General features: G+C 55.2%; 1 protein-coding gene across 4 annotated transcripts in view; it reads right to left on the reverse strand.

The window, feature by feature from the left end:
• The window catches only part of HDAC4 (histone deacetylase 4), a 272,461-nt gene that overhangs the window by 137,288 nt on the left and 109,825 nt on the right, over positions 1–25,348 (reverse strand). For all 4 annotated transcript variants that reach the window (XM_038574380.1, XM_038574379.1, XM_038574382.1 and 1 more), the window contains one exon: positions 1,595–1,666. In XM_038574380.1, the coding sequence (XP_038430308.1) occupies positions 1,595–1,666 (72 nt within the window). The remainder of the gene's footprint in view (positions 1–1,594; positions 1,667–25,348) is intronic.

The following is a 25,348-nucleotide window of genomic DNA, read 5'->3' on the forward strand; positions in this document are numbered from 1 at the left end:
CCAGGTCCCCTCAGGACGAATCTGAAGCCCACGGGGGCTGTCTCACACTAAGCCAGAGGAGTCGCACAGCAGGTCTCAACGGGCAGGGTGCCCTCCCCAACCCAGAAATTCACCTGGAGCACACCTCTTTCTGGTCCACGTGGAAACGACACGTCCTTACCGCCTTCCCAGCCCAGCGGACCGTCCCCAAAGCCTCTTCCTCTGCCCCATACCTGGGGGAGCCCTAGGAACCTGCCTTAAGACCCACGACCACACAAGGGCTCCGCGTTTCAGCACCAGGAACACGGGCAAGCGGAACCCGGAGCAAGTGACAGTCAGCCCAGTTCACTCTACACGGGCTGAAATCAAAACCTGAGCATCTCCTGCTGTTTTGAAGCCTCCCTCCCGGGAGCTGGGTCAAAAGTAAAGGCGAGGGGAGAGGTCAGGAACCAGAAGACGGAGTGGGCTGGGAGCATGGCGGCAGGTGGCCAGGCGAGCGCCAGCCCCGGGGACACAGGGCGCCAGGGCACCGTCCAGGGGCACCTGCAGAGCAGCGACAGGAGCTTTGTGTGCAGGGAGATGCCAGGAACGGCCCTCGGCAGACCACGGAGAATCACCGTGCAAACAGGGACGTCCCCTCTTTGACAGGTCCAGCCTCCACTTAAGGGGCAATGGGGAGGTTTGATGGGGGCTGGGGCAGAGCTCGGGGCCCGCCACCTCCCCACCCCGGCCGCCGCTGCCCACGGAGCAGGAGATCAGGGTGGCACCCAGGAAGGCTGGGGCCCAGGGGGTGCTGCCAAGCCAGCACCGCCAAGACCGAGGCCTGGGCACGTGGGAAGGCAAGGGTCCGGCAGGGGGCTCTTGAGACGCCGGCTGGGGAGTGCAGAGCACCCGCACACCCAGGCCTTCAGGAGGTGCTCTGCTCTCAACGAGGCCGAGCGGCCTGCGCAGGACAAACGGTGCCCAGTTCCTGGGCTGAAATCCTGGAGGACACTAGATGGGGCCGGGGCGGGAGGGCTTTTACAGAAAAAGAATGTTTCCACGGCCATCCAGATTTGGAAAACGTTGCTTAAAGCACGATATTTAGAAAGATGATACACATGGAACGAAAGACATAATCATGGCTGCTGTTCTTTTGTTAATGAAAAAAAAAAAAAAAAGAAACCAGCAAAAGGCGCTTCGGAGACCATGTCACTGGCCGGCTCCAGCAGCGAGAAGCCCGGGCCGAGGGCAAGGCGCGGCCTGCCACCGTCCTGTGGCTGCCAGCAGCCCGACCGCGCCAGGCAGGGAAGCTCTGGCCCCAGCTCAAGCCCAGAGCTCTTTCCCACAGATCCTCCTGCGGACCGGGTCTGGGGTTACATCTCAAACAAGCAGTTGGCACCTCTGGGAGGAACACACCCTTCCGAGCCCAAGATAGAGAAGATCCGCATTCTCTGCCACTTAAATAGCATCAAGCCGATGATGCCCACTTCGCTTCCACGACCAACGGCCTCTCTTACCCCAGGAGCCCACGGACCCGACGGCCCACCCTGCTCCCCGCAGACCCCCGTGCGGTGGGGCCTCCGAACGCCCCGAGGGGGAGCCCGCGCCCGCCAGGCTGGGCGTGCTGACTTACCCGTGCTGGGCATGTGGTTCACGCGGGCAGGGTTTAGCAGCTCCACGGGCTGGTCTCGGCCAGAAAGTCCATCTGGAGGACAGAGAAAGCATTTGGCTTCAGAAACTGCTCTCATTTCAATGAAAACACTTTACACTCCGAGTCTGCAAGGAGACTCCTCGCAAACAATGGAAACGCGTGTGTCCTTCTTACTTTGAAAAGGAGCACAGGTTTGATTCCATCACACGTTATTTTTGTTTGCTGAATCAGAGAACATGAAGGACCCTTCTCGGAATGACCAGAATAGCCCCTGGGGGGAAGGATGGGCCGACGAGAGCTCGGGGCCTGCGGACCTCTGTCCTGCCTGGCCGTGCAGGCCTACTCCGTGCGGCAGCCACGTTGCCCCCACTCGCGCGGACCCAAACGGCTCTCCTGCGGAGGCCCGAGCAGTAAGGTGACAAGGACGCACACGGGAGCCCCTGCTCTTCCTCCCAGATGCTGACACACGGCCGGAGGTGCTAACAGCCCCGGGCCTGGAGGCCCGGCCGAAATCAGCTGCGGGGTGCCCGGGCGGGGGGCGGGGTGCTCAAGGAACCGAAGACACCCGAACTCACTCTCGGACAAACGCCTGGCCAGGTACTCACAATCTACAGACTCATGTCTTTAAATCCACTTTCCGACCGGATTCAGGGACGGCTTCTATCTCCCCAGGCTGAGTGCAAAGATGGAGCTGGAAGCCGGCCACCACCTAAACCCAGAGCAGGCTGCTTTTAGACTGCCTGAGATTTTCCATATTCTCTCAGATAGAAAAGAAAGAAAACTCTGGCAAAACTTCCAGGAATCACACTTTTGGTTTAAAATTAGCTCCTGACAAGTGGTGTAAACCGGCCTGCAGTGACAGGCACGTCATTATAGACGCTGACGTGGCGGTCACTCTGCGCTCCCGCTACGGGCTAGAGGAGAAGGCTGGTCTCACGGAGCAGCCAGGAGCTCCCCGAGGCAGACTTTCAAATCACGACAAAGCAAATAACGTCGGATCCACCGACTGTACGAAAACCTCGCTTTTTACCCAAAATGGATAACACCTTGCACACCCTGCACATTTAGTTACACAACCCCCATGTGTCTCTGAAAATGTTCAAAATCCAAGGATGAAAATAACAACCCCGAGGAGATCCAAAAGTGTGCTCTCGAGATCTGAAGAAAAGTCCCCCACCGCTCCGCCAAGGAAGCGAGGGAAAGGCGTGGGAGGCCTTCTCGGGGCCCTCCGCACCCCACAGTAGGGAGAGCCCACCATGGGGCGCCTGGGACTTCTCTCCCCAGACCAGCAACCCCTCCCTGACTCCAGAGACGTATGGGAACAGTTACCGGCAGTCACCAGGCACCGTGGGGCGGAGACAGTCCAGGCTCCCAGGCCGCGTCACCCCTGGTGCAAACACCAGGCCCCAACGCTCACCCCAGCTACTTGCACGAGGGCTTCTCTCACGGACCAGGGCCACCCCTGACAGCCCAGGCGCTGACCTGCATGCCTAATGCTATGACCTACGACCGCCTTCACTGCCATTCACAGGCAGACTGTGAGACCTGATGGGCATCTTTTTTTCTGAAAATAAATTACTGAAATTTATTTTGTTTATAAATACAGCAAAAACTTCATTTTCAAAAATACAAAATTCATAGAAGTGTGTATATATATATATATATATATATATATATATGTATGTATATGTTTTTTAAAAGTTTGAGTTCCACTGTAAATACTTTCAAAAACACCAGAAGGCCCCTCTAAAAATCCTAATCCAGCTGCAAGTCTCCAACAGGTGAGGGTCAGGAGCAAGGTGCTGGGAAAACCAGCCCATTCAGGGCTCTGCAAGTAGGTTCAGAGGAGGACCTCAGCTCCCAGCTGAGCAAAGGCTCCAGAACCAGAAACAGTTTAGAAACCACGAAGCCAGCGCTCGTACAACGAGGAGACTCCAAATTGTAGGAGCAGTTAGTAGCAGCACCAGGCCAGCATCCCGCCTTATATAAAGACCTTCCCTTGAATTTAGAATCAAGCTGTTTATGTCTGCCCCAAGCCCCAAAGGTCGAATTACTCCAAAGCCAGATGCATAAATGATGCATAATAACAGGTTACTTTTATCCACACTATGCGGAGGAGATGCATCAAATCTCAACGCAATCAATTCAGAGTGTAAGTTAAAAGATATGTGGTTATTAGCGTGTCCAAAAGTATCGCCCGGGTGTCTTAAATCAAGGTATGGCTTCGCTGAGTCGGCTCATCCTCAGAGTTTCTGGACGCTGGATGGGGCATGTCCCGCTGAGCTGCCGGCTAGAAACCAATCACATGCATGTGCCAGCTGGCCCACCAGCACACGGTGCCGTCTGACCTGGGCATGCTCTTGTCCTGCTGTCTAGAAAGGCCGGGCCCCGGGACCCGGAGAGTGGAGGAGGGCACGGCCTATGGCTGTGATAGGTTTTCATCACTTTCTTCCCCTTGAGTCCATAGGGTCTGCTCTGGAACCCACTGAGAAGGCCGAGCAGGTGCCACAGACGCGTGCCAGGAGAAGCAGGCCGCCCGCCACAGGGAGCCCCCACGCCGCCCCCCACAAGGAGCCTGCCCGGCCCGCACTTGCACAATGTGGATCCTGAAGCAATTTCTATAACAATTGCTACATCATCTTCAACACACAAAACACAGAAAAACTTCACTGAATAAAAAAAGTCCACCCCGTTCCCTGATGCACATAATTAAAGGGGATCCGTACTTTGATGCTGCGCAAAAATTTGTATTTTTTTGCACCAACAAAGATACATGAGAAATCCACCTACAGGTTACCTAATGAGAGGTGGGGAGGAGAGGTGAGGGCAGGAGTGGGGGCAGGGAGGGCGGAGGGGAGAGGAAGAGAGGGCAGGGGAGAGAAGGGAAGCGGAGAGGAGAGGAGAGGAGAGGAAGGGAGGGGAAGGGCCTGCACACAGGACCGGGACACACGCCACACGCCTGCGTGGTGGGCACCAGCGAGGGTCCCACTAAGGTCATCTGCCCTTCCCCGCGGGCCCAGGACACTGAACATCTTTCCACGCGCCTCCTGGATGCTCTCAAATCATGCCTTGTGCCCTTTCTAAAAAAAAAAACAGAAACAAAAACAAAAACACTGGGTTGTCTTTTTTCCTCACTGATTCAGGGGAACTCTTTACAAGTCCTGACCGTGAATTCTCGGGCAGTTACATGCCGCGGACATCGTCTCGGAGACCGCCTTTCTTTACGGTCACATGCATCAATCCTTTTATGGCGTATCCTTCCCTACCTGGAGGCTGCAAAGGCATTTTACCATCCCGTCACCTGCACGTCCCGTGGCGCTCCCTCTCACGCGTGCCTCCCATCTCTCTGGTCTTGACTTCTATACACCGAGTAAGGAAGGGTTCTTTGGGTTTTGTTTTTTTTTTTGTTTTGTTTTTTTTTCAATGAAAACAGCCAAATGTCTCACCAACTATTAAGACGCCTTACTTTCCCGGCTCATCAGCACACTGGTTCTATCAGACACCCAATCTCTGTCCTATTGGCCAATCTGCTTATACCTGTGCCAATAATCACACCGTTAACTCCTCACATCCGGCAAGAGTCCTTACTCTCTTCTTCAGACCCACCCTGGGTTGATGTGGGCCCTTTACCACATAAATTTTAGCATCGGCTTTTCTTCCAAAAGACAGGCAAAAAAAAAAAAAAAAAAAAGAAAAAAGAAAAAAAAGGAGAAGGGGAGAGGTGGGAAGGGGCTGGGATGGGACTAACTCGCTCTGCCTGCGACCACACAGCACCTAGAGTTTGGGAAGAACAGAATCTCAGCAAATTACATCTTCTAATCTGTGAACATGGGATATCACTTCACTTCATTTCTGTCAAAGACGTTTTAGAGTTCTGAGTGCAGAGGAACTGAAAATCTTTAGATTTATTCCTAGGTGTTTGCTGTTTCAAGTAAAATATTCTACACAGCACTATGAATTTAAATTTCTACTCGTTGGTCGGTAGACGGGCAATAAACCACCACATGTGGGTTTTAGATCCCAGCATCTCGCTCCTCTCATCCCTGTCGATCCTTTATCTGCAGGAAACGTGACTTTCCATGTGCAGGATCATGTGCCTACGACAGTGACAGTTTGGTTTCCCTTTTATTTCTTTTTCTTGCCTTATCCTGTTGGCCGGGAGCGATGCTACATCTGCACAGAAATACTGAGAAACACTCTCGCTGTTTCTGATCTCACCCCTTCCTCCTCCTTGCATTTCCCAAACCTCCCCAAACCGAGGGCTCTCAGCAACACAAGTGGGGATGCCAGCAAGCTCTCATGAATGTAGCAGAACCGGATACATTACTCTCCTCAGCTGTGCTAAGAGGGGCTTGTCTAGGGTAGGTGGGAACGTGCCACCCGCACCCCCGGGGGCAAGTGCCCCCCACCCCCCTGAGCAGCTGGTGGCCACACACATAGTCATGGGGTCCGAGGCCTCCAGCAGCAGAAATCATGCAATGTCTTCATTCCAGCCAATTTTCCTACCCGTTTTTATTTTGTCATACGAACTTTTTATTTTAGAACAGTTGCGGATTCACAGAAAAATCAAACAGCAGACAGCGTTCTCACACACCCGCTTCCCCCACGACGGGCGCCTTCCACGAGGATGGCGTGTCTGAGCTCCAGTGACCTGAAGCCCCCCGCGGACTCGGGTTCCTGGGCTTTCCCCGCCAGCCTCCCACCCAGGATCCCACACGACCCCAAGCTGTCACGGCTCCTTAGGCTCCTCCGACTGCCCTTGTTTTTGATGACGGTGACCATGTGCAGGAGTACGGGTCACGCATTCTGCTGACGGTTCCCATCACGTGACATCACGTGCTACCAACGTGACACCTCACCCGGGTCGGTCAGCGGCCTCGGTCCCCTGGGCAGCGTGGGTCGGTCAGGACTCCCTGTTATAAAGGCACTTGATTCCCCGTCCCTAGAATGTTCTCTGACATAAAGCCCCTCTCTGTCGCCTGCGCTGCTGAGAACGGTATCGGCTGCCCTTCTGCATCCACTGCCCAGGATCAGCGTGAGGGACAGGCTCCCGGGGACGCAGCGAGGAACACCCGGCTTGGACGGCCGCCTGGCCTCTGGGTCCCGAAGGAGGAAGCAGGGGCGGGGTGCAGAGGGCAGGGCCGGTGGGGAACGCCGGGGCTGCTGCGGGCACTCGGGCCAGCACTCACTGCCACCGGCTTGGCTCAGAGCCCCGCCCGCCTGCACCCAAGGTGGGACCCCGGGCTTCTCCACCTCACTCCTCAGACTCGGGGCGCGTCTCTGAGGCAGGGAGAGCAACAGGCCCCGCTGAAGATGTGCTGAGAATTAATTCTGCATCTCAGGGGCGACCCTGGGCCTGGTGAGCAGCCAGCAGATTTTCTAGCAGTAAGAATGACAGTGCCCCCCGCCCCCTCGCCATCATCTAATCCGGTGTGATGTCAGCTCTCACAGGGAACATGCTAGAATGTATGCCAAGAAGGGGTTCTTCCCCATAAATGCCCGAGCTCCAGTTGGGGTTTTGGCTTTCTCTCTGCGCTGGATCCGCTATCACTCCTGCGCACGCTGTGATGAGCGGGAGGGTCTGGGGGGCGAGGCAGCTCGGCTTCCTGGGCGCAGGTGGGCACTCGGCCGGGGGGGGGGGGCTCGAGCTGGGGCGGCCGCCACACACTGTGCTCGGAACGAGGGCCGCAGGCCCAGAAGGCATCTGGTCCTCCCCCTGCCCTTCCAACTCCGGACGCATGTGCACCCCTAGGAGAGACCGGTGCCATGGGGGTCAAGGTGCCTGGCTTCGGGTTGACAGCACTGAATCAACGCCCGGGGCCTGATGCTGAACAAGAGAAGCCCGGGTTTCCATAAAAATGAACATAATGAGAAAAGTCACATCCCTGCAGTGGGGACACTTGTGTTGGGGTGTGTGCTGGTAGGAAGCTCAACGCAGGCAAAAGGCTAGAAGAAACACGTAGGCCTTTGTATGAGGGACCTCGGTTCTCCCGCCTGGTGAAAGGACTTGTCTTTTCTTGCGAGCACGGCAAGAAAGCCCCGTGTGCTGCAGGCCCGGCAGCAGGAAGACAGCCTCTGGCCCTCCGCACACAGCAGGTGTCTGCACAAAAGCCCCGCAGGAGAGAATCGCCGCAGGAACGCTGCCCCCCACCTCCCGCGGGCGTGGCGGGGTGCACGCCTCCACACCAGCCCGCACGTACTCTGTCAGGACGTGGATCACTGGCGTCAGGATGCAGGGGCCAACACACCTTCCTACGATGTCGCTGCATCTCCCTGCACCGAACCCAAGCGAGCTACACAATTACAAGCTGGACACCGGACCCCCTCGTTTATTTAAATTATAAAAAGGGTTCGCTATATTGAAACGTCCCGGCTCAGAGGTAGAAATGACTCATCAGGTCAGCAAACTACTCAAAGGGCCCCCAGGCCCGCCCCTGACCTGAACACCCGGTGGGGTCTCCGACCTCCACCCCAGGAGGACTCGGCGGGCCAGGCTCCCGCCTCCTCTGCTCAGGGACCCGCCCTCCGCGACCACATGCAGCGGTGCCCGAGCCCAGGGCGGCCAGTCACCCCTCGGATGCCCCACGAGCTCAGGGCGGCCCAACAGGCACTCCCGGCGGAGTCCCCCGCGCGGCGCCCGCTCCGGAACACCAGGCGAGGTCTGTGTGGCCTGAACCTGCCCGCTCACGAGAACCCATCCCCAGTGCGCTACGTGTTGTGGGTTCCTGAGGCAAGTCCCGCGTTCGCTTCTGTGTATTTATCAGAAAACGGTGGAGATGGAAGACACAGTGTTTCTCAGCAATATTTCTTCCTTCGGGAAGACGTTCCCAAAGTCCAGGCTGACCTATGAAGTATTCTTCTGCTTCACCTAAAATCGAAACTAGCTCTAGCTCCCAGTTTACAGGAAATACGAGCTTAGAGGGACGTGGTGAAGAGACGGCAGGAGGCTGAGACCGTCAGGTGTGGATCGGGAAGCCGCCCAGGCCGCTGACCAGCTCCTCCCAGGGGCCCGGCGGCTGCGGATTCAACCCCAGACACGGCCCCAATCCCAGCATCCGGATCTGCACACGCACCTGCGACAAGACTCTTTTTTCTGGGACCACCGGTGAAACCTGAGCGGTGGGTGCTCAGCTACGACGTGATGTTTGGGAATTCTTCGTTTTGTTGAGCGTGAGGAGGGGATTGCATCTGTTAGAAATACGTGCCGCGGTATTTATGGGAAAATGCTGTGGCATCTGGGATTTGTTTTCAATTCTCCAGGAAATAAAGCTTGGGGAGGGGGCTGATCGGGAGGCTCTGATCCAAACCACAGGGTTTTGAAGGTTGCAGACGGGCACCGGGGCTCCCTGTACCTTGTAAGGTCTCTCCTTCTTCTGTAAGTGAAATTTTTTACTGTATTTTCAAGAGATGCCAAGAATAAAAATAAACCGTCACTTTGTATTTGATAGCGTTTGTCCTCGCTTAACTCCTGCTAGGTCATCACCTAACCAGCTTCCTGACAATCTTCAGTATTACCAACCCTGAGCTGTGCAAACAAGAGCCAGCAAACCCTCCTGGCTCACACGCAAGCCAACACACGGCCCGTGGGCATCTGAGACGTGGCGACCGACGGGATGCGCAACGCGGAGCCCAGGGTCTGGGACGCACTCCCTTGTGGGGACGGCCTCACCTGCTCCAAGAGCGGGGTCTGTGAGGCGCAGGCCACGGCCTCCCCCAGAGACACGCTCTGCTTCCCTACACACCCAGCCGGGCGCCCTCCCCGACACCAGGGGGCTGAGTCAGGGCCAAACGTCCCCACTGCTTGGGCCCGGCCGCTCGGTCAGCTCGCAGGAAGGTCGAAGCGACGTGAACAGGACGAGCCACCGAGGGAAGCATCAGCCTGCTACTCACAAGTTTAATTTGGGAAAATTCAGAAGTGGAAACACACTGCCTTGCGGGCCCTTTGGGGACAGGGTCCACCAGCCAGAAAGTTCTGGAACCGGGAAAGAGTGCCCGGGGAGCTCTGACCACAGGCCTCGAGGGCGAGAAAGGGAGCGGAGGGAGGCAGCATGTCTGCACCTGCCGGGAGCTGCAGAGTGGGGTCTGTCCTGTGCCCACGTCCCCAACCCCGCGGGTCCCTGCTCCAGACATGAGCTAGACAACACTGACGGAGCACAGGACAGAGAGGGACAGGGCGGGACAGGGCGGGACAGGGCAGGAGCGCCCGAGGGCCGGGCCAAGTGCAGGCCGCGGGGTCCAGGCCGCCGTGCTCCGCAAGGCCAGGCCAGGCCCGCTGTCCTCCCCGGGCAAGGGCCACACTTCATGGAAGGGACGTTCCCAGCGAGCCTCAGGCCGGCCCCTGGGGACTGGTCTGGCCCCTGCCCGCCCCCCGACAGCTGTGGGCCGCCCCCGCCCCATGGCCCAGCCCCGCTGGGGCGGCGAGAAGCGACTTAGGAAATCAGGAGAAAGCGTCCTCGCCCGCCTTTGAGAGCAGATCCGTCCCGGCTCCTGCGAGGACGTCCGTCGCCCTGTGGGGGACATAAGCGGTGGGTCCCTCGGACGCTGTTCCGCGGAGCACCGGGGGCATAGGGCAGTCACCGCGTGTGAGTGTGCAGCTTCCCGGAGTCGCACGGGAGGGAACACAGAAGCCACCGCGAGCAGGGGCGTCGCAAAGGACACGCGAAGCCGCGAGCGGCCCGAGGACTCCCGGAAGCGCCTTGTAGACGGGGTCCCTTACTAACTAAACCAGGAGGACACAGGGCCACGCGGTTGCTGGCAGACGAGCCCCGCAACCCGCCCGCAGCGCGGCCGCACATGTGTGGGGCCCCGAGGACGGGCCTTTTCTAGTTAAGCCACCGCGGGTGCTTTCCTGCAAGTGTCCTATTTTCTGAACTAAGAGGAGGCCGGGGCCCCCGGGCCGGCCACGGGGCCCCACGGGATTCAGGGTCAGTCTTGGAGGCCTCGTCGGCAATCCTGTTAGTTAACCTCGGACTCGGTTTCCCCGTCTGCACGCTGATGCAGGAAGTAAATAAAACAGCGGGTGTGGAGGACGGGGCGCTCCGGCTGCCCTGCTGTGACGTGAACACGGCCCGTGTGCACGCAGGATGCGCGCTCCAGCCCCTGCCCAGGCATCCGACTGGGGCAAAAGCGTCTCCTGAACATGTGAGTCAGCAACTCCGACCACTGGGTGGCCAGGCCGTCCTCCCAGGGCGCTCTGCACGCTGCCGAGCGTTGAAACCTCGCTGGAAGGTGTTCGTGGTTAGGTGACAGGAAGCGGGAAATAGGTACATACCCGTAAGCAGCTCCCGAGGAGTGCCTCACGGGCTCCTAACAAGGAACCGACAAGGGCCGTTTGGAGAAAGTCGGCTCAGGCAGGGACACCGGGGACCGCCCGGGAGACCCAGGCGACATGGGAAACGGAGCCACGGGCCCTGCTCACCCTTCCCCAGCGGTGCTGGCTTCTAAAAGCCTCTCGGTTCTTTGCACAGAAAAGGGTCCTCTGCCCTCCTTCCTCCCAGGCAACGTTTCAGCAGCAACGGAGCACACGGCAGACGCCAGCAGCGCTCGCTCAACGCACCAGGCCTGGGTGGGGGGTCTGGCCACGGGGCTGACCCCCACACTGCCCGAGGGGCACTGGACCCAGGGTGGGGGGGCTGGCTGTGGGGCTGACCCCCAGCACTGCCCGAGGGGTGCTGGGCCCTGGGGTCGGGGGGGGCTGGCCGCGGGGCTGACCCCCACACTGCCCGAGGGGCGCTGGGCCCCGGGCCTCACCCAGAGAACCCCGGCAGGGCCAGCGCACCAAGGGCGGCCAGCAGGTGCGTGGGGAAGGCTTCCTCCCCTAGCGCCGTGTCGGGCAGCATCTGCTTCAGTTCCTCAGGAGTGTATCTCGCCCCTCCAGTTCCGTCCCTGCCAGACCTCGCTGGAGCGCACGACACCAACAGTGGAGCCTGCGCCCCTGACCAGAAACCGGGGCTCCCTGGGACCGGGCACTCGCTGTGGCACCGGGGGCCAGCTGTGGTCCGTTACCCTGCTGGGTCCTCAGCAGGCAAACAGCAGGAACACCACTTGGTCCCCATGGTAACAGCAGCCAGGAGAGAGTGAGGAAGGACCCGGGTGACGATGACGACGACAGAGCAGCTCTGCAGCCCGGCCTCGCCTCACTCACCCTCATTCACTTGTTGAGCAGACGGCGCTGAGCTGGTTATTGTGCAACTGTCCCACCTCTGCGGACACGGTCTTGGACAACACCAAGTCCCCGTACCCCAACCTTCCGCCAATGAGGAAGAAACGGCACGCACAAGCACATGGCGCGGTATCATGCGCTGGAAACAAAATGCACTCGGAAGAATGCGACTGGGGATCTTTAGATAAAATGATCAAAGAGGGCCCTTGTGATGTGGCAACACCCGAGTGATATGCAAGAAGGATCCATGGCAACGACCTCATCCAAGGCAAGGAAACAGCAAGTGCAAAGGCCCTGAGGTAGAACAGGCTGGGTGGGTTCCACTCAGCAGGCGCAAGGTGAGAAGAGACAGGGCCGGGGAGGGCACCAGGGCCAGGCCACAGGTCCTGAAGGTCACCTCAAGACAGAAGTCCTCACTTCTGTCCTAAAGGCTCATTTCAGCTGCCGTGTGGAATAGTAACCAGCCCCAGGGGCCGGAGGAGGGAGACGGAGGCAGGAGGAAGAGCCCAGGAGGTGTTTCCCGATCCCGGGCTGGAGAGGCTGGTGGGCACGCAGCAGAACAAGGGGTCTGACCTGAGACCTGTTCGCAGGTGAATCCACAGGACCTTCCACGGGCCAGATGCGGGTGTTGCAGGACAAAGCACTCCCCGGGAAATGGGACACGGAGAGGAGGGCGGGCGGGCGGCCCCAGCCCACTGGGGCAGCTCCCGGCACAGACTGACGGAGACCGACTGCTCATCCCCGGGAGCAAACGCAACTTCTAACCACTTCTGATCGTCAGCTGTGACTTCCAGGGCGGGGGGGGCGGGGGGGGGGGAGGGCGACGTTCAGGATTTGCGTCTGTGCTTCAAAAGGCAACTTTATGTTTCAGTCTAGCCTCCCTCCAGAGCTCGGGGAGCCAGCTGACGGGCCCCAGCCCCGCTCGCCACCGAATGCCGCCGCCCAGACACCCAGCATGTTGGGGGGGGGGGCATCTTCTGGGATACGGGCTCCTCTCCTCCACTGAGGGAGCTTCGGAGGAGGTGACACTCGCTCCACGTGGGAATCTCATGTCAGGAACGAAAGGGCATAAAGGACATTTGAGGGGTGAAAACGGGTTTCAGTTTCCCGGCTGACTGCTTCATACCAGGGCTCGTGCCCCCCCCAATGCCAGGTTAGTCTGTCCTCACGGCAGCAATGGCCCAGGAGCCAGGGCTCTGTCTCGGAGAGCTGCCTGCTGCCGGGGGACATGCCCGGGACGGCAGCCGCGCTGGGGGCACCTGTCACGTTCACCAGTTGCCACGTTTCCCGTTGTGATGCAGAGACATCCTCTGGTTCCACCAAATGCCCTGGCTCCATCTCATTCATTCTCTGTGACAAACACAGTGGGGTGCCAAGTGTGTCCAGACCGGGCATCAGGTGCTGGGGACCCGGCACGTCCTCGCCCCCGACCCTCGGTACCCACGCCTCCAGCCATGGACACGTACTGGGGGACCCAGACAGCCGACCCCTGGAAGCAGCAGGGGTGACCGGGCATTGCAGCCAGTGCCAACGTGACAAGAAATTGGTCAGTGTGACCCGCACAGCCCCCGCCCTCCCCAGCAGCTCCGTGAGGGCCACTCCGCGCACCTGGCCACCCGAGCTCATCCTGGGGGCCGCCGCAGGCTCCAGCCTCCGTCCGGCAGCTCATCTGGGGCAGTGGGTACAGAATCAGAATACTGTGCCAAACTGCAGGCCAGAGCTGTGGAAGCATCCAGAAGTCCCCCGTATCAGCCACAACACGGCACATCCGGCTCTCGGACATCTCCACCTTTTCCCCCCAGAAGCAGGCACGGCAACCTGGATGGGAAGGCCGGTGTTCAGGAGCCTGACGCTGCCAGAGGTGCCAGCAGAAGGGGCACGACGGAGGGTGTGTCGTGAATGATGCCAGGACGCGGGGCTGGGAGAGGCCGTCCTCCACGGGGGTGGTACCCCCTGCCCCACAGCCCCACTGTGTGCCCCACATTTCATCTACAACCTGTGCTGACCTACATGTAGCCATATCACAGGCACCTGGTCTTCCAGAGCCTGAGCTCAGGGTGCCAGCAGTGAGGCAGCCTGCAGTGCTGGGGGGCTGGGGGACTGAGGGGCTGAGGGGCTGTGGGGCTGAGGGGTTGGAGGGCTGAGGAGTTGGAGGGTTGGAGGGTTGGGAAGGCTGAAGGACTGGGGGCTGAGGGGTTGGAGGGTTGGGGGGCTGGGGAGCTGAGGGGCTGGAGGCTGAGGGGTTGGAAGGCTGGGGACTGGGGGATTGGAGGGCTGAGGGGTTGGAGGTTGGAGGGCTGGGGGGCTGAGGGGTTAGAGGGCTGGGGGACTGGGGGCCTGGGAGGCTGAAGGGTTGGGAGGGCTGGGGGACTGGGGGCTGAGGGGTTAGAAGGCTAGAGGCCTGGGGGTTGGGGAGCTGGAGGGCTGGGGGCTGGGGGGCTGAAAGAAGGTGTTTCAACAGGAGTGGTTTCGGCGTCATAAGCCTAAACCACTGCAGAAGTCTTATTTTCTACAATTTCTCTAGCACCTGATACAGAGCACACTGTGGTAAAAAATCCTCTCTTCTAAGCTTTTTTAGACACAAGTTCATAAGGGGGGTCACACAATCGCAGCCCCCAGATGCCCGGCTGTCGGCACTCAGCACCCCGGCCGCCGTGCGGAGAGCCCCAGGCCCCAGGGCCCCGGTGACACCGCGGCCACCGCAGCGCCGCCCCCCGCGCCACCGGACACGAGCCTCCCGCAGCCGCCGCCCGCCACCGGCCGCCCGGTGTGTGCCTGGTTCCAGGATAGTCCCGCCGCTCCTGGTGGTTCCAGGCCCCGCAGCACAGCTGTCGCTTCCCGGGCTGCGGGCTGGAGGGACCGGGCCGCCGGCAGTACTCACGACGGGACTCCCTCCGCGGTCCCAGCCTCCCCGGATCAAGACGGGGTAACCTCATCATTACTCCTTTTATAACGGTTTTCATAGAACACAAACTAGTTTCTAAAAATCCAGTGATTACACCGTATCAGGTTCTATTTTAATCTTCTAAAAATAGCGCTCCCGCTCCCGGGGGAGCAGCCGATGCCGATCCACGTGCACTCTGCTCACACCGGTGACACGGCACGGACGCTCATCCGTTTTGCACTTTTTGGCCCGTGGTTTGTGCACGACGGCGGGGGAGTGGGACCGCGGGCAGCACCCCGGTTCTGGCCACGAGCTGGAGGCGTGGGCGCCCAGCCCCACCGTCCGCATCCATAAAATGGGCGCACGGACACTCTTCACCGCACGGGACCAAGAGGATACGGAGGCTCCCTGGGGAAGCCAAGGCTGCGGCCTTTGCTGCCGCCAGAAGGCTGCCCCCCCCGCCACCCCCCCGAGTGCCGGCGGTAAGCAAGGAGGGGCATTAAGAGGCTCAAGGGAAGGCGCAGAAGAAGGCAGCCTTGCCCGCCAGAGCTCGGAGGCTGCGGGGGCCCCTCTGGAGGACGGGCCCTCGGCTGTGCACCCAGCACCCTCCTGCCCGGCGCCCCGCACCCCGCGCCCCGCTAGAGAGCCGCACACCATTTCCTAACAGCCAGTAAGTTAAATGTGGCTTTTTTAAAACCTTCCCAAACTATGAAAGTTTCATTGTCTGAAGAACAGAAATCATATCCACATTTTTAGACTATATTCCCTTATCTTCTGTGTTTTAAAACTGAGAGATGTTTGAATTACGAAAAATGCAGAAACAAAATCATTTCTCTCCTGCCTCCTCCCACACACCTGTGCAGACCATCGGACTCTCACCGTCCTCCCCTTCCCTGCGAGGAAGCCAACAGGTAGGGCTCGGGAGGGGCCGCCGGCCCAGGCGGCTGGAGGCCCCACCAGGTGAGCCGCCCGCACCTCGCCCCCCCAGGGCGCGTCCACCTGCTGTGCCTGGCGGAGCGGGAGCCTGATACACGCTCCCATCCCAAGACTTCACCCACTTTACAGATCACGTGGAAATGAAGACTCTCTTCGGTACCTTCATTTCATAAGACATCGCAATACTTCTAGGAACAGATTCATTTCATATCGTTCGTTCAACCTTTAACCAAGATGAAGAATCACGTGTCACCCACATCAGTCTGTGACAGTGCAAAAATCAGAGGACAAAGGAAATTGGTAGAAATTACACCAAAACAAAACCAAAAAAGCAGCCTTTCTTCATCTCCAACCAGTTCCTTTGGTTTTTACACCTACAGAGACAGATTATGTCCAACTACGTGGGCACGAAGGGAACCTGTACTAACAATGAGCACCTGGAGGGAAGCGGGAGGAGATAATCAATCGATCATATGAGCACCCTTAGGTGGGCCCCTGGCTATGAATGATCCAGCATTTAACCACACACAGTCAGAAGAAAGGGCAAGCCTTAAACCTGACTACAAAACTCGAGGAAGCGGACAACAGTTGAGGTTGGGTCCGTGCTGCTTGGCCGCTGTTCTGCACGAGTAGGGACGCCTGTGGCGTAAACCATGTCACAGTTCAGAAAGCACAGATCCCGTGAGCGTCCAAAGTTCCTTAGAATTTTACCTTCCTGAACCCTCCTAGAGTAAGGACCCCTCACCCCCCACCACAAGAATACTGAAATGGTGACCATAAGACAAAATGAAATCCCAATTCCACATACAGATTTGAGCTCAAAAGAAAGAGAAGACCCCAGTTACCAGGAGGGAGAAACAAAATACGGGTAACTCTGGCAAATGCACGAAGACCCAGCTGCCTGACCCTGGGGCCAAAGAGTCAGGAGAACTGGCCCAGCACCCTGGACCGAGACCCTGCATGAAGCCAGAAGACCTAAGAAAACGGGGCTGGACAACACACCCTCCCCATCCTGCCCTGGGCCCTCGCCACAGAGGCAGAGCAGGGCTGCTGGGAGGTCTCAGGCAAGACCCTCAAACACACGTGGCTGTGACCTCTCCCAAGTCTCATCACTTACACAACTCTGGAATCCCAGGTCTACAAATTAGGATGAAAGATTAGTCCAGAGGGGTGCCTGGGGGCCTCGGTGGTTGAGTGTCTGTCTCTGGCTCAGGTCATGATCCCGGGGTCCTGGGATCAAGTCCCACATCGGGGTGCCCACGGGGAGCCTGCTTCTCTCGTGGGGAGAAGGAAAAAGGAATCCTCTTGCACTGCTGGTGGGAATGCAAATTGGTGTGGCCACTGTGGAAAACAATATGGAGGTTCCTCAAAAAATTAAAAATAGAATTACCTTATGATCCAGGAATTGCCCTACTGGATATTTACAAAACAAAACAAAACCCATGGAGCACCTGGGTGGCTCAGTGGTTGGGTGTCTGCCTTTGGCTCAGGTCATGATCCCAGGATCCTGGGATGGAGTCTCCCATTGGGCTGCCTTTGGGGAGCCTGCTTCTTGCTCTGCCTGTGTCTGTGCCTCTCTCTGTGTGAGTCTCTCATGAATAAATAAACAAAATCTTTAAAAAAAAAAAAAAAAACTGTCCAGAATTGCAAAGGCCTATAGCCCCAGGAAAGCAAAGAAAAATGTCTCTTATGAGACACCCAAAGATGGAAGAGGGGGGCGGAGGGGAGGGAGGCAGGGTAAGAGGGGAATACCCTTCCAAATAAATAAGTTTACAATGAAAACTGAAAATCACAAATGATGCATGGGTACAGGCCTCTATGCCAGACTTAGCCAACATAACAGAGAAACGACTGTAAAATATCCACAAATATTAAAACAATATGGAAAAGACTACAAAACATGCTCTTTTTTTTAAAGTAAGGCATTCAGTGAGGGAAAGAATATAATGAAAGAAAGAAAGAAAGAAACCCTGGAAAAATAGAAAGTTTTTTTAAAAGAATAAAAATAATTTCCTAAAATTGAAAAGAGCAGGTTAGATACAGCAAAAGACAGGAATAATGAGCCGGATGACAGATCTACATAAGTGACCTGAATACAGAACAACAAAAAAAATTTTTTTAAAAAGGCAAAAATATAGGGATGGATAAAAGAACGAGATGTGCGAGTTCTTAAAGTGAAGAATGGAGAAAATGCACAAGAGATAACTGTCAAATAATGAGACTATTCCAGAATCGCAGACATGCAAGAACCCTTAGATTTAAAAAGCACGCTAAACCCAAAGCAGGGTAAGGAGGCGGGAATCCACACCTAGACACACGCTAACAAAATATCAGTACATCCATCCATCCTGACCAGGATCATAAAAGCCCCGGGACAGAAAGGCAGATCACCCAGGAAGAATCAACCACTGGACTGAGGCCTAACTTTCTGACGGGGACAGAAAATACATCTTCAAAGAAGCGCTGAGTGTGGTCCGTGTCTCCTAGAGTTCTATGCCCAGCTAAACTATCACTCAGGGAAGAGGGGACAAGAGACACTTCTCTGATAAACAAAAAGTGAGGGTGTTTACCCCTCGGAAACCACTGCTGAATTAACAACTGAAGGGTTATTTCAAAAAGAAGAAGCTCATATCCAAAAGGAGACAGAAAGACGCTGGGAGCAGCTGCGAGGTGCACCGTTGGCAAACAAGAGGTTAACACAGGGTTCTGCATGCTTGCAGAGGACTACTTCCATTCTGTGCAATGCGGTTTCCCCAGGCTTGTTTCAGGTGTGTGGGCTTCAAAGTCACTGTCTAAAACACCGAGCTGGGTTCCTCTTAAGAACAACATAAATCCGGGCAGCCCGGGTGGCTCAGCGGTTTATCGCTTCCTTCGGCCCAGGGCGTGATCCTGGAGACCCAGGATCAAGTCCCACGTCGGGCTCCCTGCATGGAGCCTGCTTCTCCCTCTGCCTTTCTCTCTCTCTCTCTCTCTCTCTCTCTCTCTGTCTCTCATGAATAAATAAAATCTTAAAAAAAAAAAAAAAAAGAACAGCGTAAATCCTAAAAACAAACAAGGTTCTCTCTTAGCTTTGACAGCTAGGAGACTCATGGGCAAACTGGTAGTTGGTGTTTAAAGAATCATGCAGGACTTACGACATGTTCCTTCTGGGCTCTACTTCTTGACGGACCGTGACTTTTCCTTTGCTCTGGTTTCCTTACCTTGACTCTTCCACAGCCCTCATTAACGAAATAAGAATTAAATATAGCTGTCTTTTAAATTGCACCACTTCACATACCAAACCAACCGTCTGGCTTCTTTTCATTATAAAACGGAGGCAAGCGCTGAAATGTGGCCCAGTTTGAGAAACTCTGCAAAATTCTTTGCAGAAGCAAAGTTTAGTGCCACCAAGAAGAGGGGAATAGCTCATCAATCCCACTTTTAAACACAAAAATCTACCAAGAATATGACTGACAGCAATCAGTGCAGGGTTCCACCTGACACCACATTTGCATGTGGAGAGCCCTTCTCTGAAATCAGCTACACTTGTGCAAAAGCAACTCTTTGTGAAAAATAATCAGCAAAAGATTGCTTATCCTTTGCTACACTCAGAAATTAGTTAAAAGTAACCAGCTCTTGGAAAAGGATAAACCACTTTATGCAAATACTTTTGCAAAGGCTCTTTATTAATGCAAATATTATGTTTGTCTTTTATTTGAATGCAAACAGCATCTGTTTTGCACAGGCAATGCCATCACTTTGTAGTTTGTGCTGAGCGGCTCAAGTGTGTTCCAGCTGCTTTTTTAGAGTTTGAAACAGATTTCCAGAGAGCCAGAGTCACAAAAAGTTCACAGAAGAGAAGAGCAAGCAAGCAAGTGTGGTGGGGGTTCCTGGGGAGGCTTTTTCCCTCTTAAGGCAAGAGAGCAACAAATCCAAGAATGAATTCTGGAATTTACTTCTGGAGAGGTTTGTCTTTGTGTGGGGGATTTTTCTTTTTTAATAGTTTTGGATAAGGAAAAAAAATAGGATTGCTTTTTATAAATTCCTTTGCTAAGAAAATATACTCAAAAGAACAACACATGTTGGAAAGGAAAAACTGGGTGGTATCAGGCTTCCCTTAGAGCACCCAACCCAGAACCAAGCTGCTCCTCTCAGAAAGCTGCAATCTCACCCCAGAAGAAGGTGAGCGTGGTGATCCAGAAGGTTCCCTGCCAACACAGACATCCTAAAGCCACAGGACTAATACTTTGCTGCCTCTGCCACTAGCTTGAGAGCTGCTAACAGGGGAAAAAAATCTCATTAGTTTTTGTCTCCATGACCCTAAAACAATGACTAGTTCAATAAAAATAGAGACTGGATGGGTGGATGGGTGGATGGATGGATGGAGGGTGGGTGCGTGGGTGGGTAAGTGGGTAAATCATACTACAAAAGGGGAAACAGATATGACAAGAAACGACCTGAGGTCCTTCAAATTTCAAATACATTCAACTCCCAAATCTCTACCCAATCGAAAATACTGGAAACAGGGGCACCTGGATGGCTCAGGTGGTTAGCATTTGACTCTTGATTTTGGCTCAGGTCATGATCTTAAGCCCTGCACTGGGCTCTGTGCCCAAATGAAGAGTCTGCTTAAGATTCTCTCTCTCCCTCTGCCCCTTCCCACCTCTCTTTCTCTCTCTCTCTCTCTCTCTCTCAATAAATAAATAAATCTTTATAAAAAAAAAAAGAATATTGGAAACTGTCTGACCTCAACGCCTTAATAGTACTAAGTCTACCATCCTATTTGTATGGAATCCAAATATATCAACATCCAGACCCAACAGACCAAGTGTCTTCACGGAATGCGCTCTGAAGAAAGAGTAACCTAGATAGTTTCAGATGTCCCTCAAACTAAATATCCACTCACACATAAATTTGCCATTAAAACTACAAAATAGCTATTCGGAGAAATTATTCTTTGGGTAAATAACAGACTAAACTTAGCTATTAGTTTCAGACTAGTTAGCACACTAATTTCCCCAGATGCACCGCAACTCATCTTATGCTATTCCTTTCTTCCTGTAACTCATACAGGGAGGATTTAGTTTTTGATAAAATGCACTCCGAACATCAATATCTGATGGATGACTTCTTCAGAAAACACAAATGCAAGATAAGGAGGAGCTGGGTCATTGGCCTCGTCCCATGACAGGGAGCTAGATAAGCTAAAGCTGTGCCGCAGAAACATGGCCTGAAGTGCACATAGTAGGGCTCTGTTTCCAGGCCTGGGAAAAGAACAGCAAACTAAGTTCAACGAAAGCAAAGAAATAATGAAGCGCAAAAATTATGAAATAGAAAAAAGACATAAATAGTTAGGGTTAATAAAACCAAAAGTTGGTTCTTGCAAAAGATCAACAAAATGGAAAGATCTCTTATAAAAACAATTAAAAAAAGATTCTGATGGTCACACCTGGGAAGGGGATCCTGCTTCCATCCCATGGGTTGATTCCAGACATGCTGCCAAACGTGCCCTAACACATAAGACAGCACCTCAAAACCCAGGACTAAGTGGCCCAAAATAGCAATAGTGATAAGGTGAAGGAGCCCTGCTATTCCCACAGGAATTACAATGACAATCAGGAGAATCTTATAAGCATCCTTATGCGAAGAGGTGACCTTTAACACACTGATCTGATCTGTACAGGTCCACTTACAGATTTTTTTTTTCAAACAGGCCAGTGCTTGAAATTGTATTTTCTTCTTTTATTTTCTTAATAACAATCTCTTTTCAGTCTCATTTCTGTAGCTTACCTTGTGAAAATACAGTATATATAATACGTATACAAACTGTGTGTTAATCAATGGTTTATGTTTCAGTAAGGTTTCTGCTCAATAGACGGCTATTCATAGCTAAGTTCCTGGGAGTCAAAGGTTCTATGTGACTTTCCGCTGCAGAAGGGGCAGCTTCCCAAACCCTCATGGTCAACTGTATTGATAAAACAGAAAAACTGCTAAAAAAAAAAAAAATACAACTTACCAAAAGTAACATCAGAAGAAACAGAAGACCCAAATAGTCCAATAGGTTTTAAAGAAATATAATCTAATTTAGAAGAAAAAAAGAAAGAAACTTCCCCCCAAAGACATCTCCAGACACAGACGACTTCACAGGAAAGTTCCATCAAGACATTCAAATAAGAGATAATTCTTACACAAAATCATCAAGAATATAAAAAGAGAAAACACTCCCCAACTTTTTTCATGAGACAGCATTCCTGTGACACCAAAAATGACAAGATAATTACCAAAAAAAAAAATTAAGTGTCAAACCTATTCTTTAACACAAAAGCAGCAATCATAAAATATTAGCAAACTGAATCCAACGACATATAGAAAGAATATCACTTTTTTTTTTTTTTTGGTCAATATGGTTTCAGTTGAGAAATGAAAGGTTAGTTTACTATTCAAAAGAACTCGGTGTAATTAACCACATTAACAAAATAAGAGAATTTAGATCATCTCAATAGAGACAAAAGAAACACTTGACAGGATTCCACAGAGCCCCGTGGGGGGAGCAGGGAGGCGGCTGGGAATAGGAAGCCTTGATCCCTAGAGAGCACTCGTAAAAGCAAACAAACGGAAGACCTACAGCAGATGCCAGTCCATGGTGGTGCAGAGATCAAGAACCAGACAAGAAGGCCCACTATTCAAGCCACACCAGTGCCCCCAGCTAAGGCACTAAGTCAGGAAAAAGAAATACAAGAAATGGAAAGGACAAATAAAACTGCCATTGTCTGTAGTCAGCGCGTACAAAACCCAGAAGATTTCCCAGACAGTACTAGGATTCAGCAAGGTCAGTCAAAGGTCAATACACAAAAATCTGTGGTATTGCTGAATACCAGCAACAAACACAAAATAAAAACTGCTAGGAGATAACCAATACAGGAGCATCAGAAAATACCAAATATCTGGGAATAAACCTCACAGAAGAGGTGGAAGCCGTCTCCGCACAGAACGAGGAAACATGATGCGGGAAGGGGAAGACCTCAGGGAATGGGGTCTCCTGCCGGGTCCAGGTCCCCTCACTCCTGGCTCAGACATCTACCAGGGGATGTCCCACCTCCCCATCCCGTCCTTCCCTCCTCCGGACCCACTTAAAACACTCTTGCCGTGGTGATGCTTCTAGAACAGTAGCCCTTCGAGGCCACGGCCACGACCGGCGGTGCGCACACGTCTGGGCCCCAGGACACACCGTCGGAGTATCACCGACTCCTTCTCAGGGGCGATGTTACGGGTTCTGTTCCATTTACTTTGGAGCTGTCATGACCCACTCAGCGGGCTTCAGTGCCATGAAGGGGGGTGGCCCCTGCCGCCCAGCCTGGGACCGTGCTCTCCTCTCCCCCAGCACCTCGCTCCTGTGCCTGCGCTTTCAAAGCCCGGCAGCCCCCCAGGCCGGCTCCAGGCCGGCTTTCCGGAGGGGGCCCCACCATGCCCTCCCCTCGCCCTCTCAAGGGCCTCTGCCTTTTCTCCGTCTTATAGAATCTATTCTTCTGGGCCCTTAACCGCAGTGAGCTGCACGTATGACACGTCACTTGTACCACACTCCCCGTCACGGTGTGCAAAGTCCGTTTCCCGGGGAGTATTACAGATGGCGAGCACCCACTGAGGACAAGGAAAGTTCAAACAGGGACCAGGGGTCTGAGACATGTGAGCCGTGTGCACGGACGAGCAGCTGCCTGAGACCCGTGCCGGGCAAAGTTCCAGCTGGGGACACGGTGGCAGTGTAACGTCCTAGGATCCCCAGTGGCTCGGGGCACAAGGGACTCACATACCTACTCCGAGCCTCTGCTGAGGAGCAGCAGCCCGGGGGGCGGGTGGGGACGGGCTGAGAGTACCCAGCACCTTCTGTACAGAGTACTGGCCAAACTGCCCACTCCTCTGGGCCCCAGGGAGGCCAGAGGGGTCAGAGATCTCGGAGCGTGGGGTACACGCTGCAGGGACTTCCTGAAGCCCACTCTGGGTGCCCAGCAGCCTCTGCTCAGCCCGGGCGGGTGGGACAGCGTGTGCCCCAGACCCCAGGCTGCAAGCAGGAAATGTGGCCTTGGGGAGAGGAAGGGGCCCAGGGAAGGAAGACGTGACCTGGCTGTCCTTTAGAGCTGCCAGCACATCCGGTGACCTATGAGAAGAACAGCTGGCAAGGTAGAGGCCCCCGGGAAGGAAGCTGGGACTCGGGGCGCCAACCCGCAGCACCTGTCTCTTGTGCCCGCCACGCTGTGGACTCCCACACCCCACCCCCTCCCAGGGCACTGCCTCCGGAGGCCGAGGAACGCGAGTCAGGGCGGCTCGGCTGGAAGACAGCAAGGGGGGTCCGTGCAACGGGTCCCTCGGCGGGTCTCGTGTCCAGGCCCGGCTGTGAGTGCCGGGGACACACCCACTCGTGGCGGCAACCCACCTAACAAGGTGTGCAAGGCCTCCCGTGAGAGCATGGACTCGAGGCGGACACGGGTTCACACCAGGCCCCCCGCCTGGCAGCTGTCCCTGCAGCCACATTCCTTAGTGCCCTCGCTTCTCCCTGTAAGACGGCGAGGACAGCACCCGGATCTCACGGCCTCCCGTGAGGACACATCAAGTCATTACGGATACGGCGTCCGGAATAGGGTCTGCTCAGTGTCTGATAAATGGACTGAGCTTCCAACATCTTTTGACCGAGCACAGAAGGCCCCAAACTGGCCCACTGACCACAGGGCTCTTCCTCCCACAATCCCAACACTAAGGCCAGAAGCGCCTCCAGGAAACTCATGGCACAGCACATTGTTCTTGGGAGCAAAAGCCTTCAGTGGGTCCCTAGCACCTGGGGGATCTGGTCTGAAGTCCCCGCTGGACAGCAGAGGCTCCTCCACGGCCCGCTCAGAGTGCCAGGGCTCCCCTGCCCACGGCGGTCTCACGCAGGCCTCCTGCTTACACACCGCCACCCTGGGGCCTCAGCCGTGCCTCAGCCTTCCCCTGGAAGGCAGCCTTCACGGCACCGTGCTAACGGGTCTGGCCTTCCTGGGTGGGGACTCTGGCCCTGAGCCTGGGAGGCAGGGTCACCCTCAGCAGCAGCCACAGAGAAGCCAGAGGCCTGAGGGGCTAGCCCGCCGGGACGGAGTCAAGGTCAGCCCAGGGTCTTCACGTGGACATTCCGTCCTCTGCTCCTGTGCGTGTGTCCTGGGGAGGAGGAGGGGTTGCTATCAGAGCAATGTCACTTAGCCCACCTGCAAGAGGTACAGAAAGCACGAAAAGTGCACCTGAGACGGCCCCCTGTGAGCTCAGAATTCATCTCAGAAACTTGACTCACTCCTGAGCAGACTCAGGACCCACAGAAGATGCTAGAGACCAGAACAGGGAGGGGCGGGGGAAGGTCTTCAGACCAGAAATGGGAAGAAGACTCTCGATCCAGAATCCCGGCTTGGAGACTCGCAGCCCTGATCACTCCCTCAAGTGCATGTGGGTTCCTGGAAGCCGAGCGCAGCTCGCAGACTGCTGGTGGAGAACATCCCGACAGGATGGGACGAAACACCAACGACGACCAAAGCCCGACAGCTTGCTAACTCACCCACGGCAGCCCCTCCACGGAAAACCAGGTCCACGGGGGGGCCTGCGGCTTCCTTTCTCAATGGGAGGCTTCCAAGAGGATGATGCTCATGGGCACACCTTCTCCCTCCTTCGAGAGCACGGGAGGCCGGAGAGACCCAGGAGGGGCTTCCTAAGAAGGCCGAGACAGCAGCTGCTGCTCCAGGGGCAGAAGGGGTCAGAACGT

Source organism: Canis lupus, chromosome 25, assembly GCF_011100685.1.
Source record: "Canis lupus familiaris isolate Mischka breed German Shepherd chromosome 25, alternate assembly UU_Cfam_GSD_1.0, whole genome shotgun sequence".
NCBI classification, from domain to species: domain Eukaryota; kingdom Metazoa; phylum Chordata; class Mammalia; order Carnivora; family Canidae; genus Canis; species Canis lupus.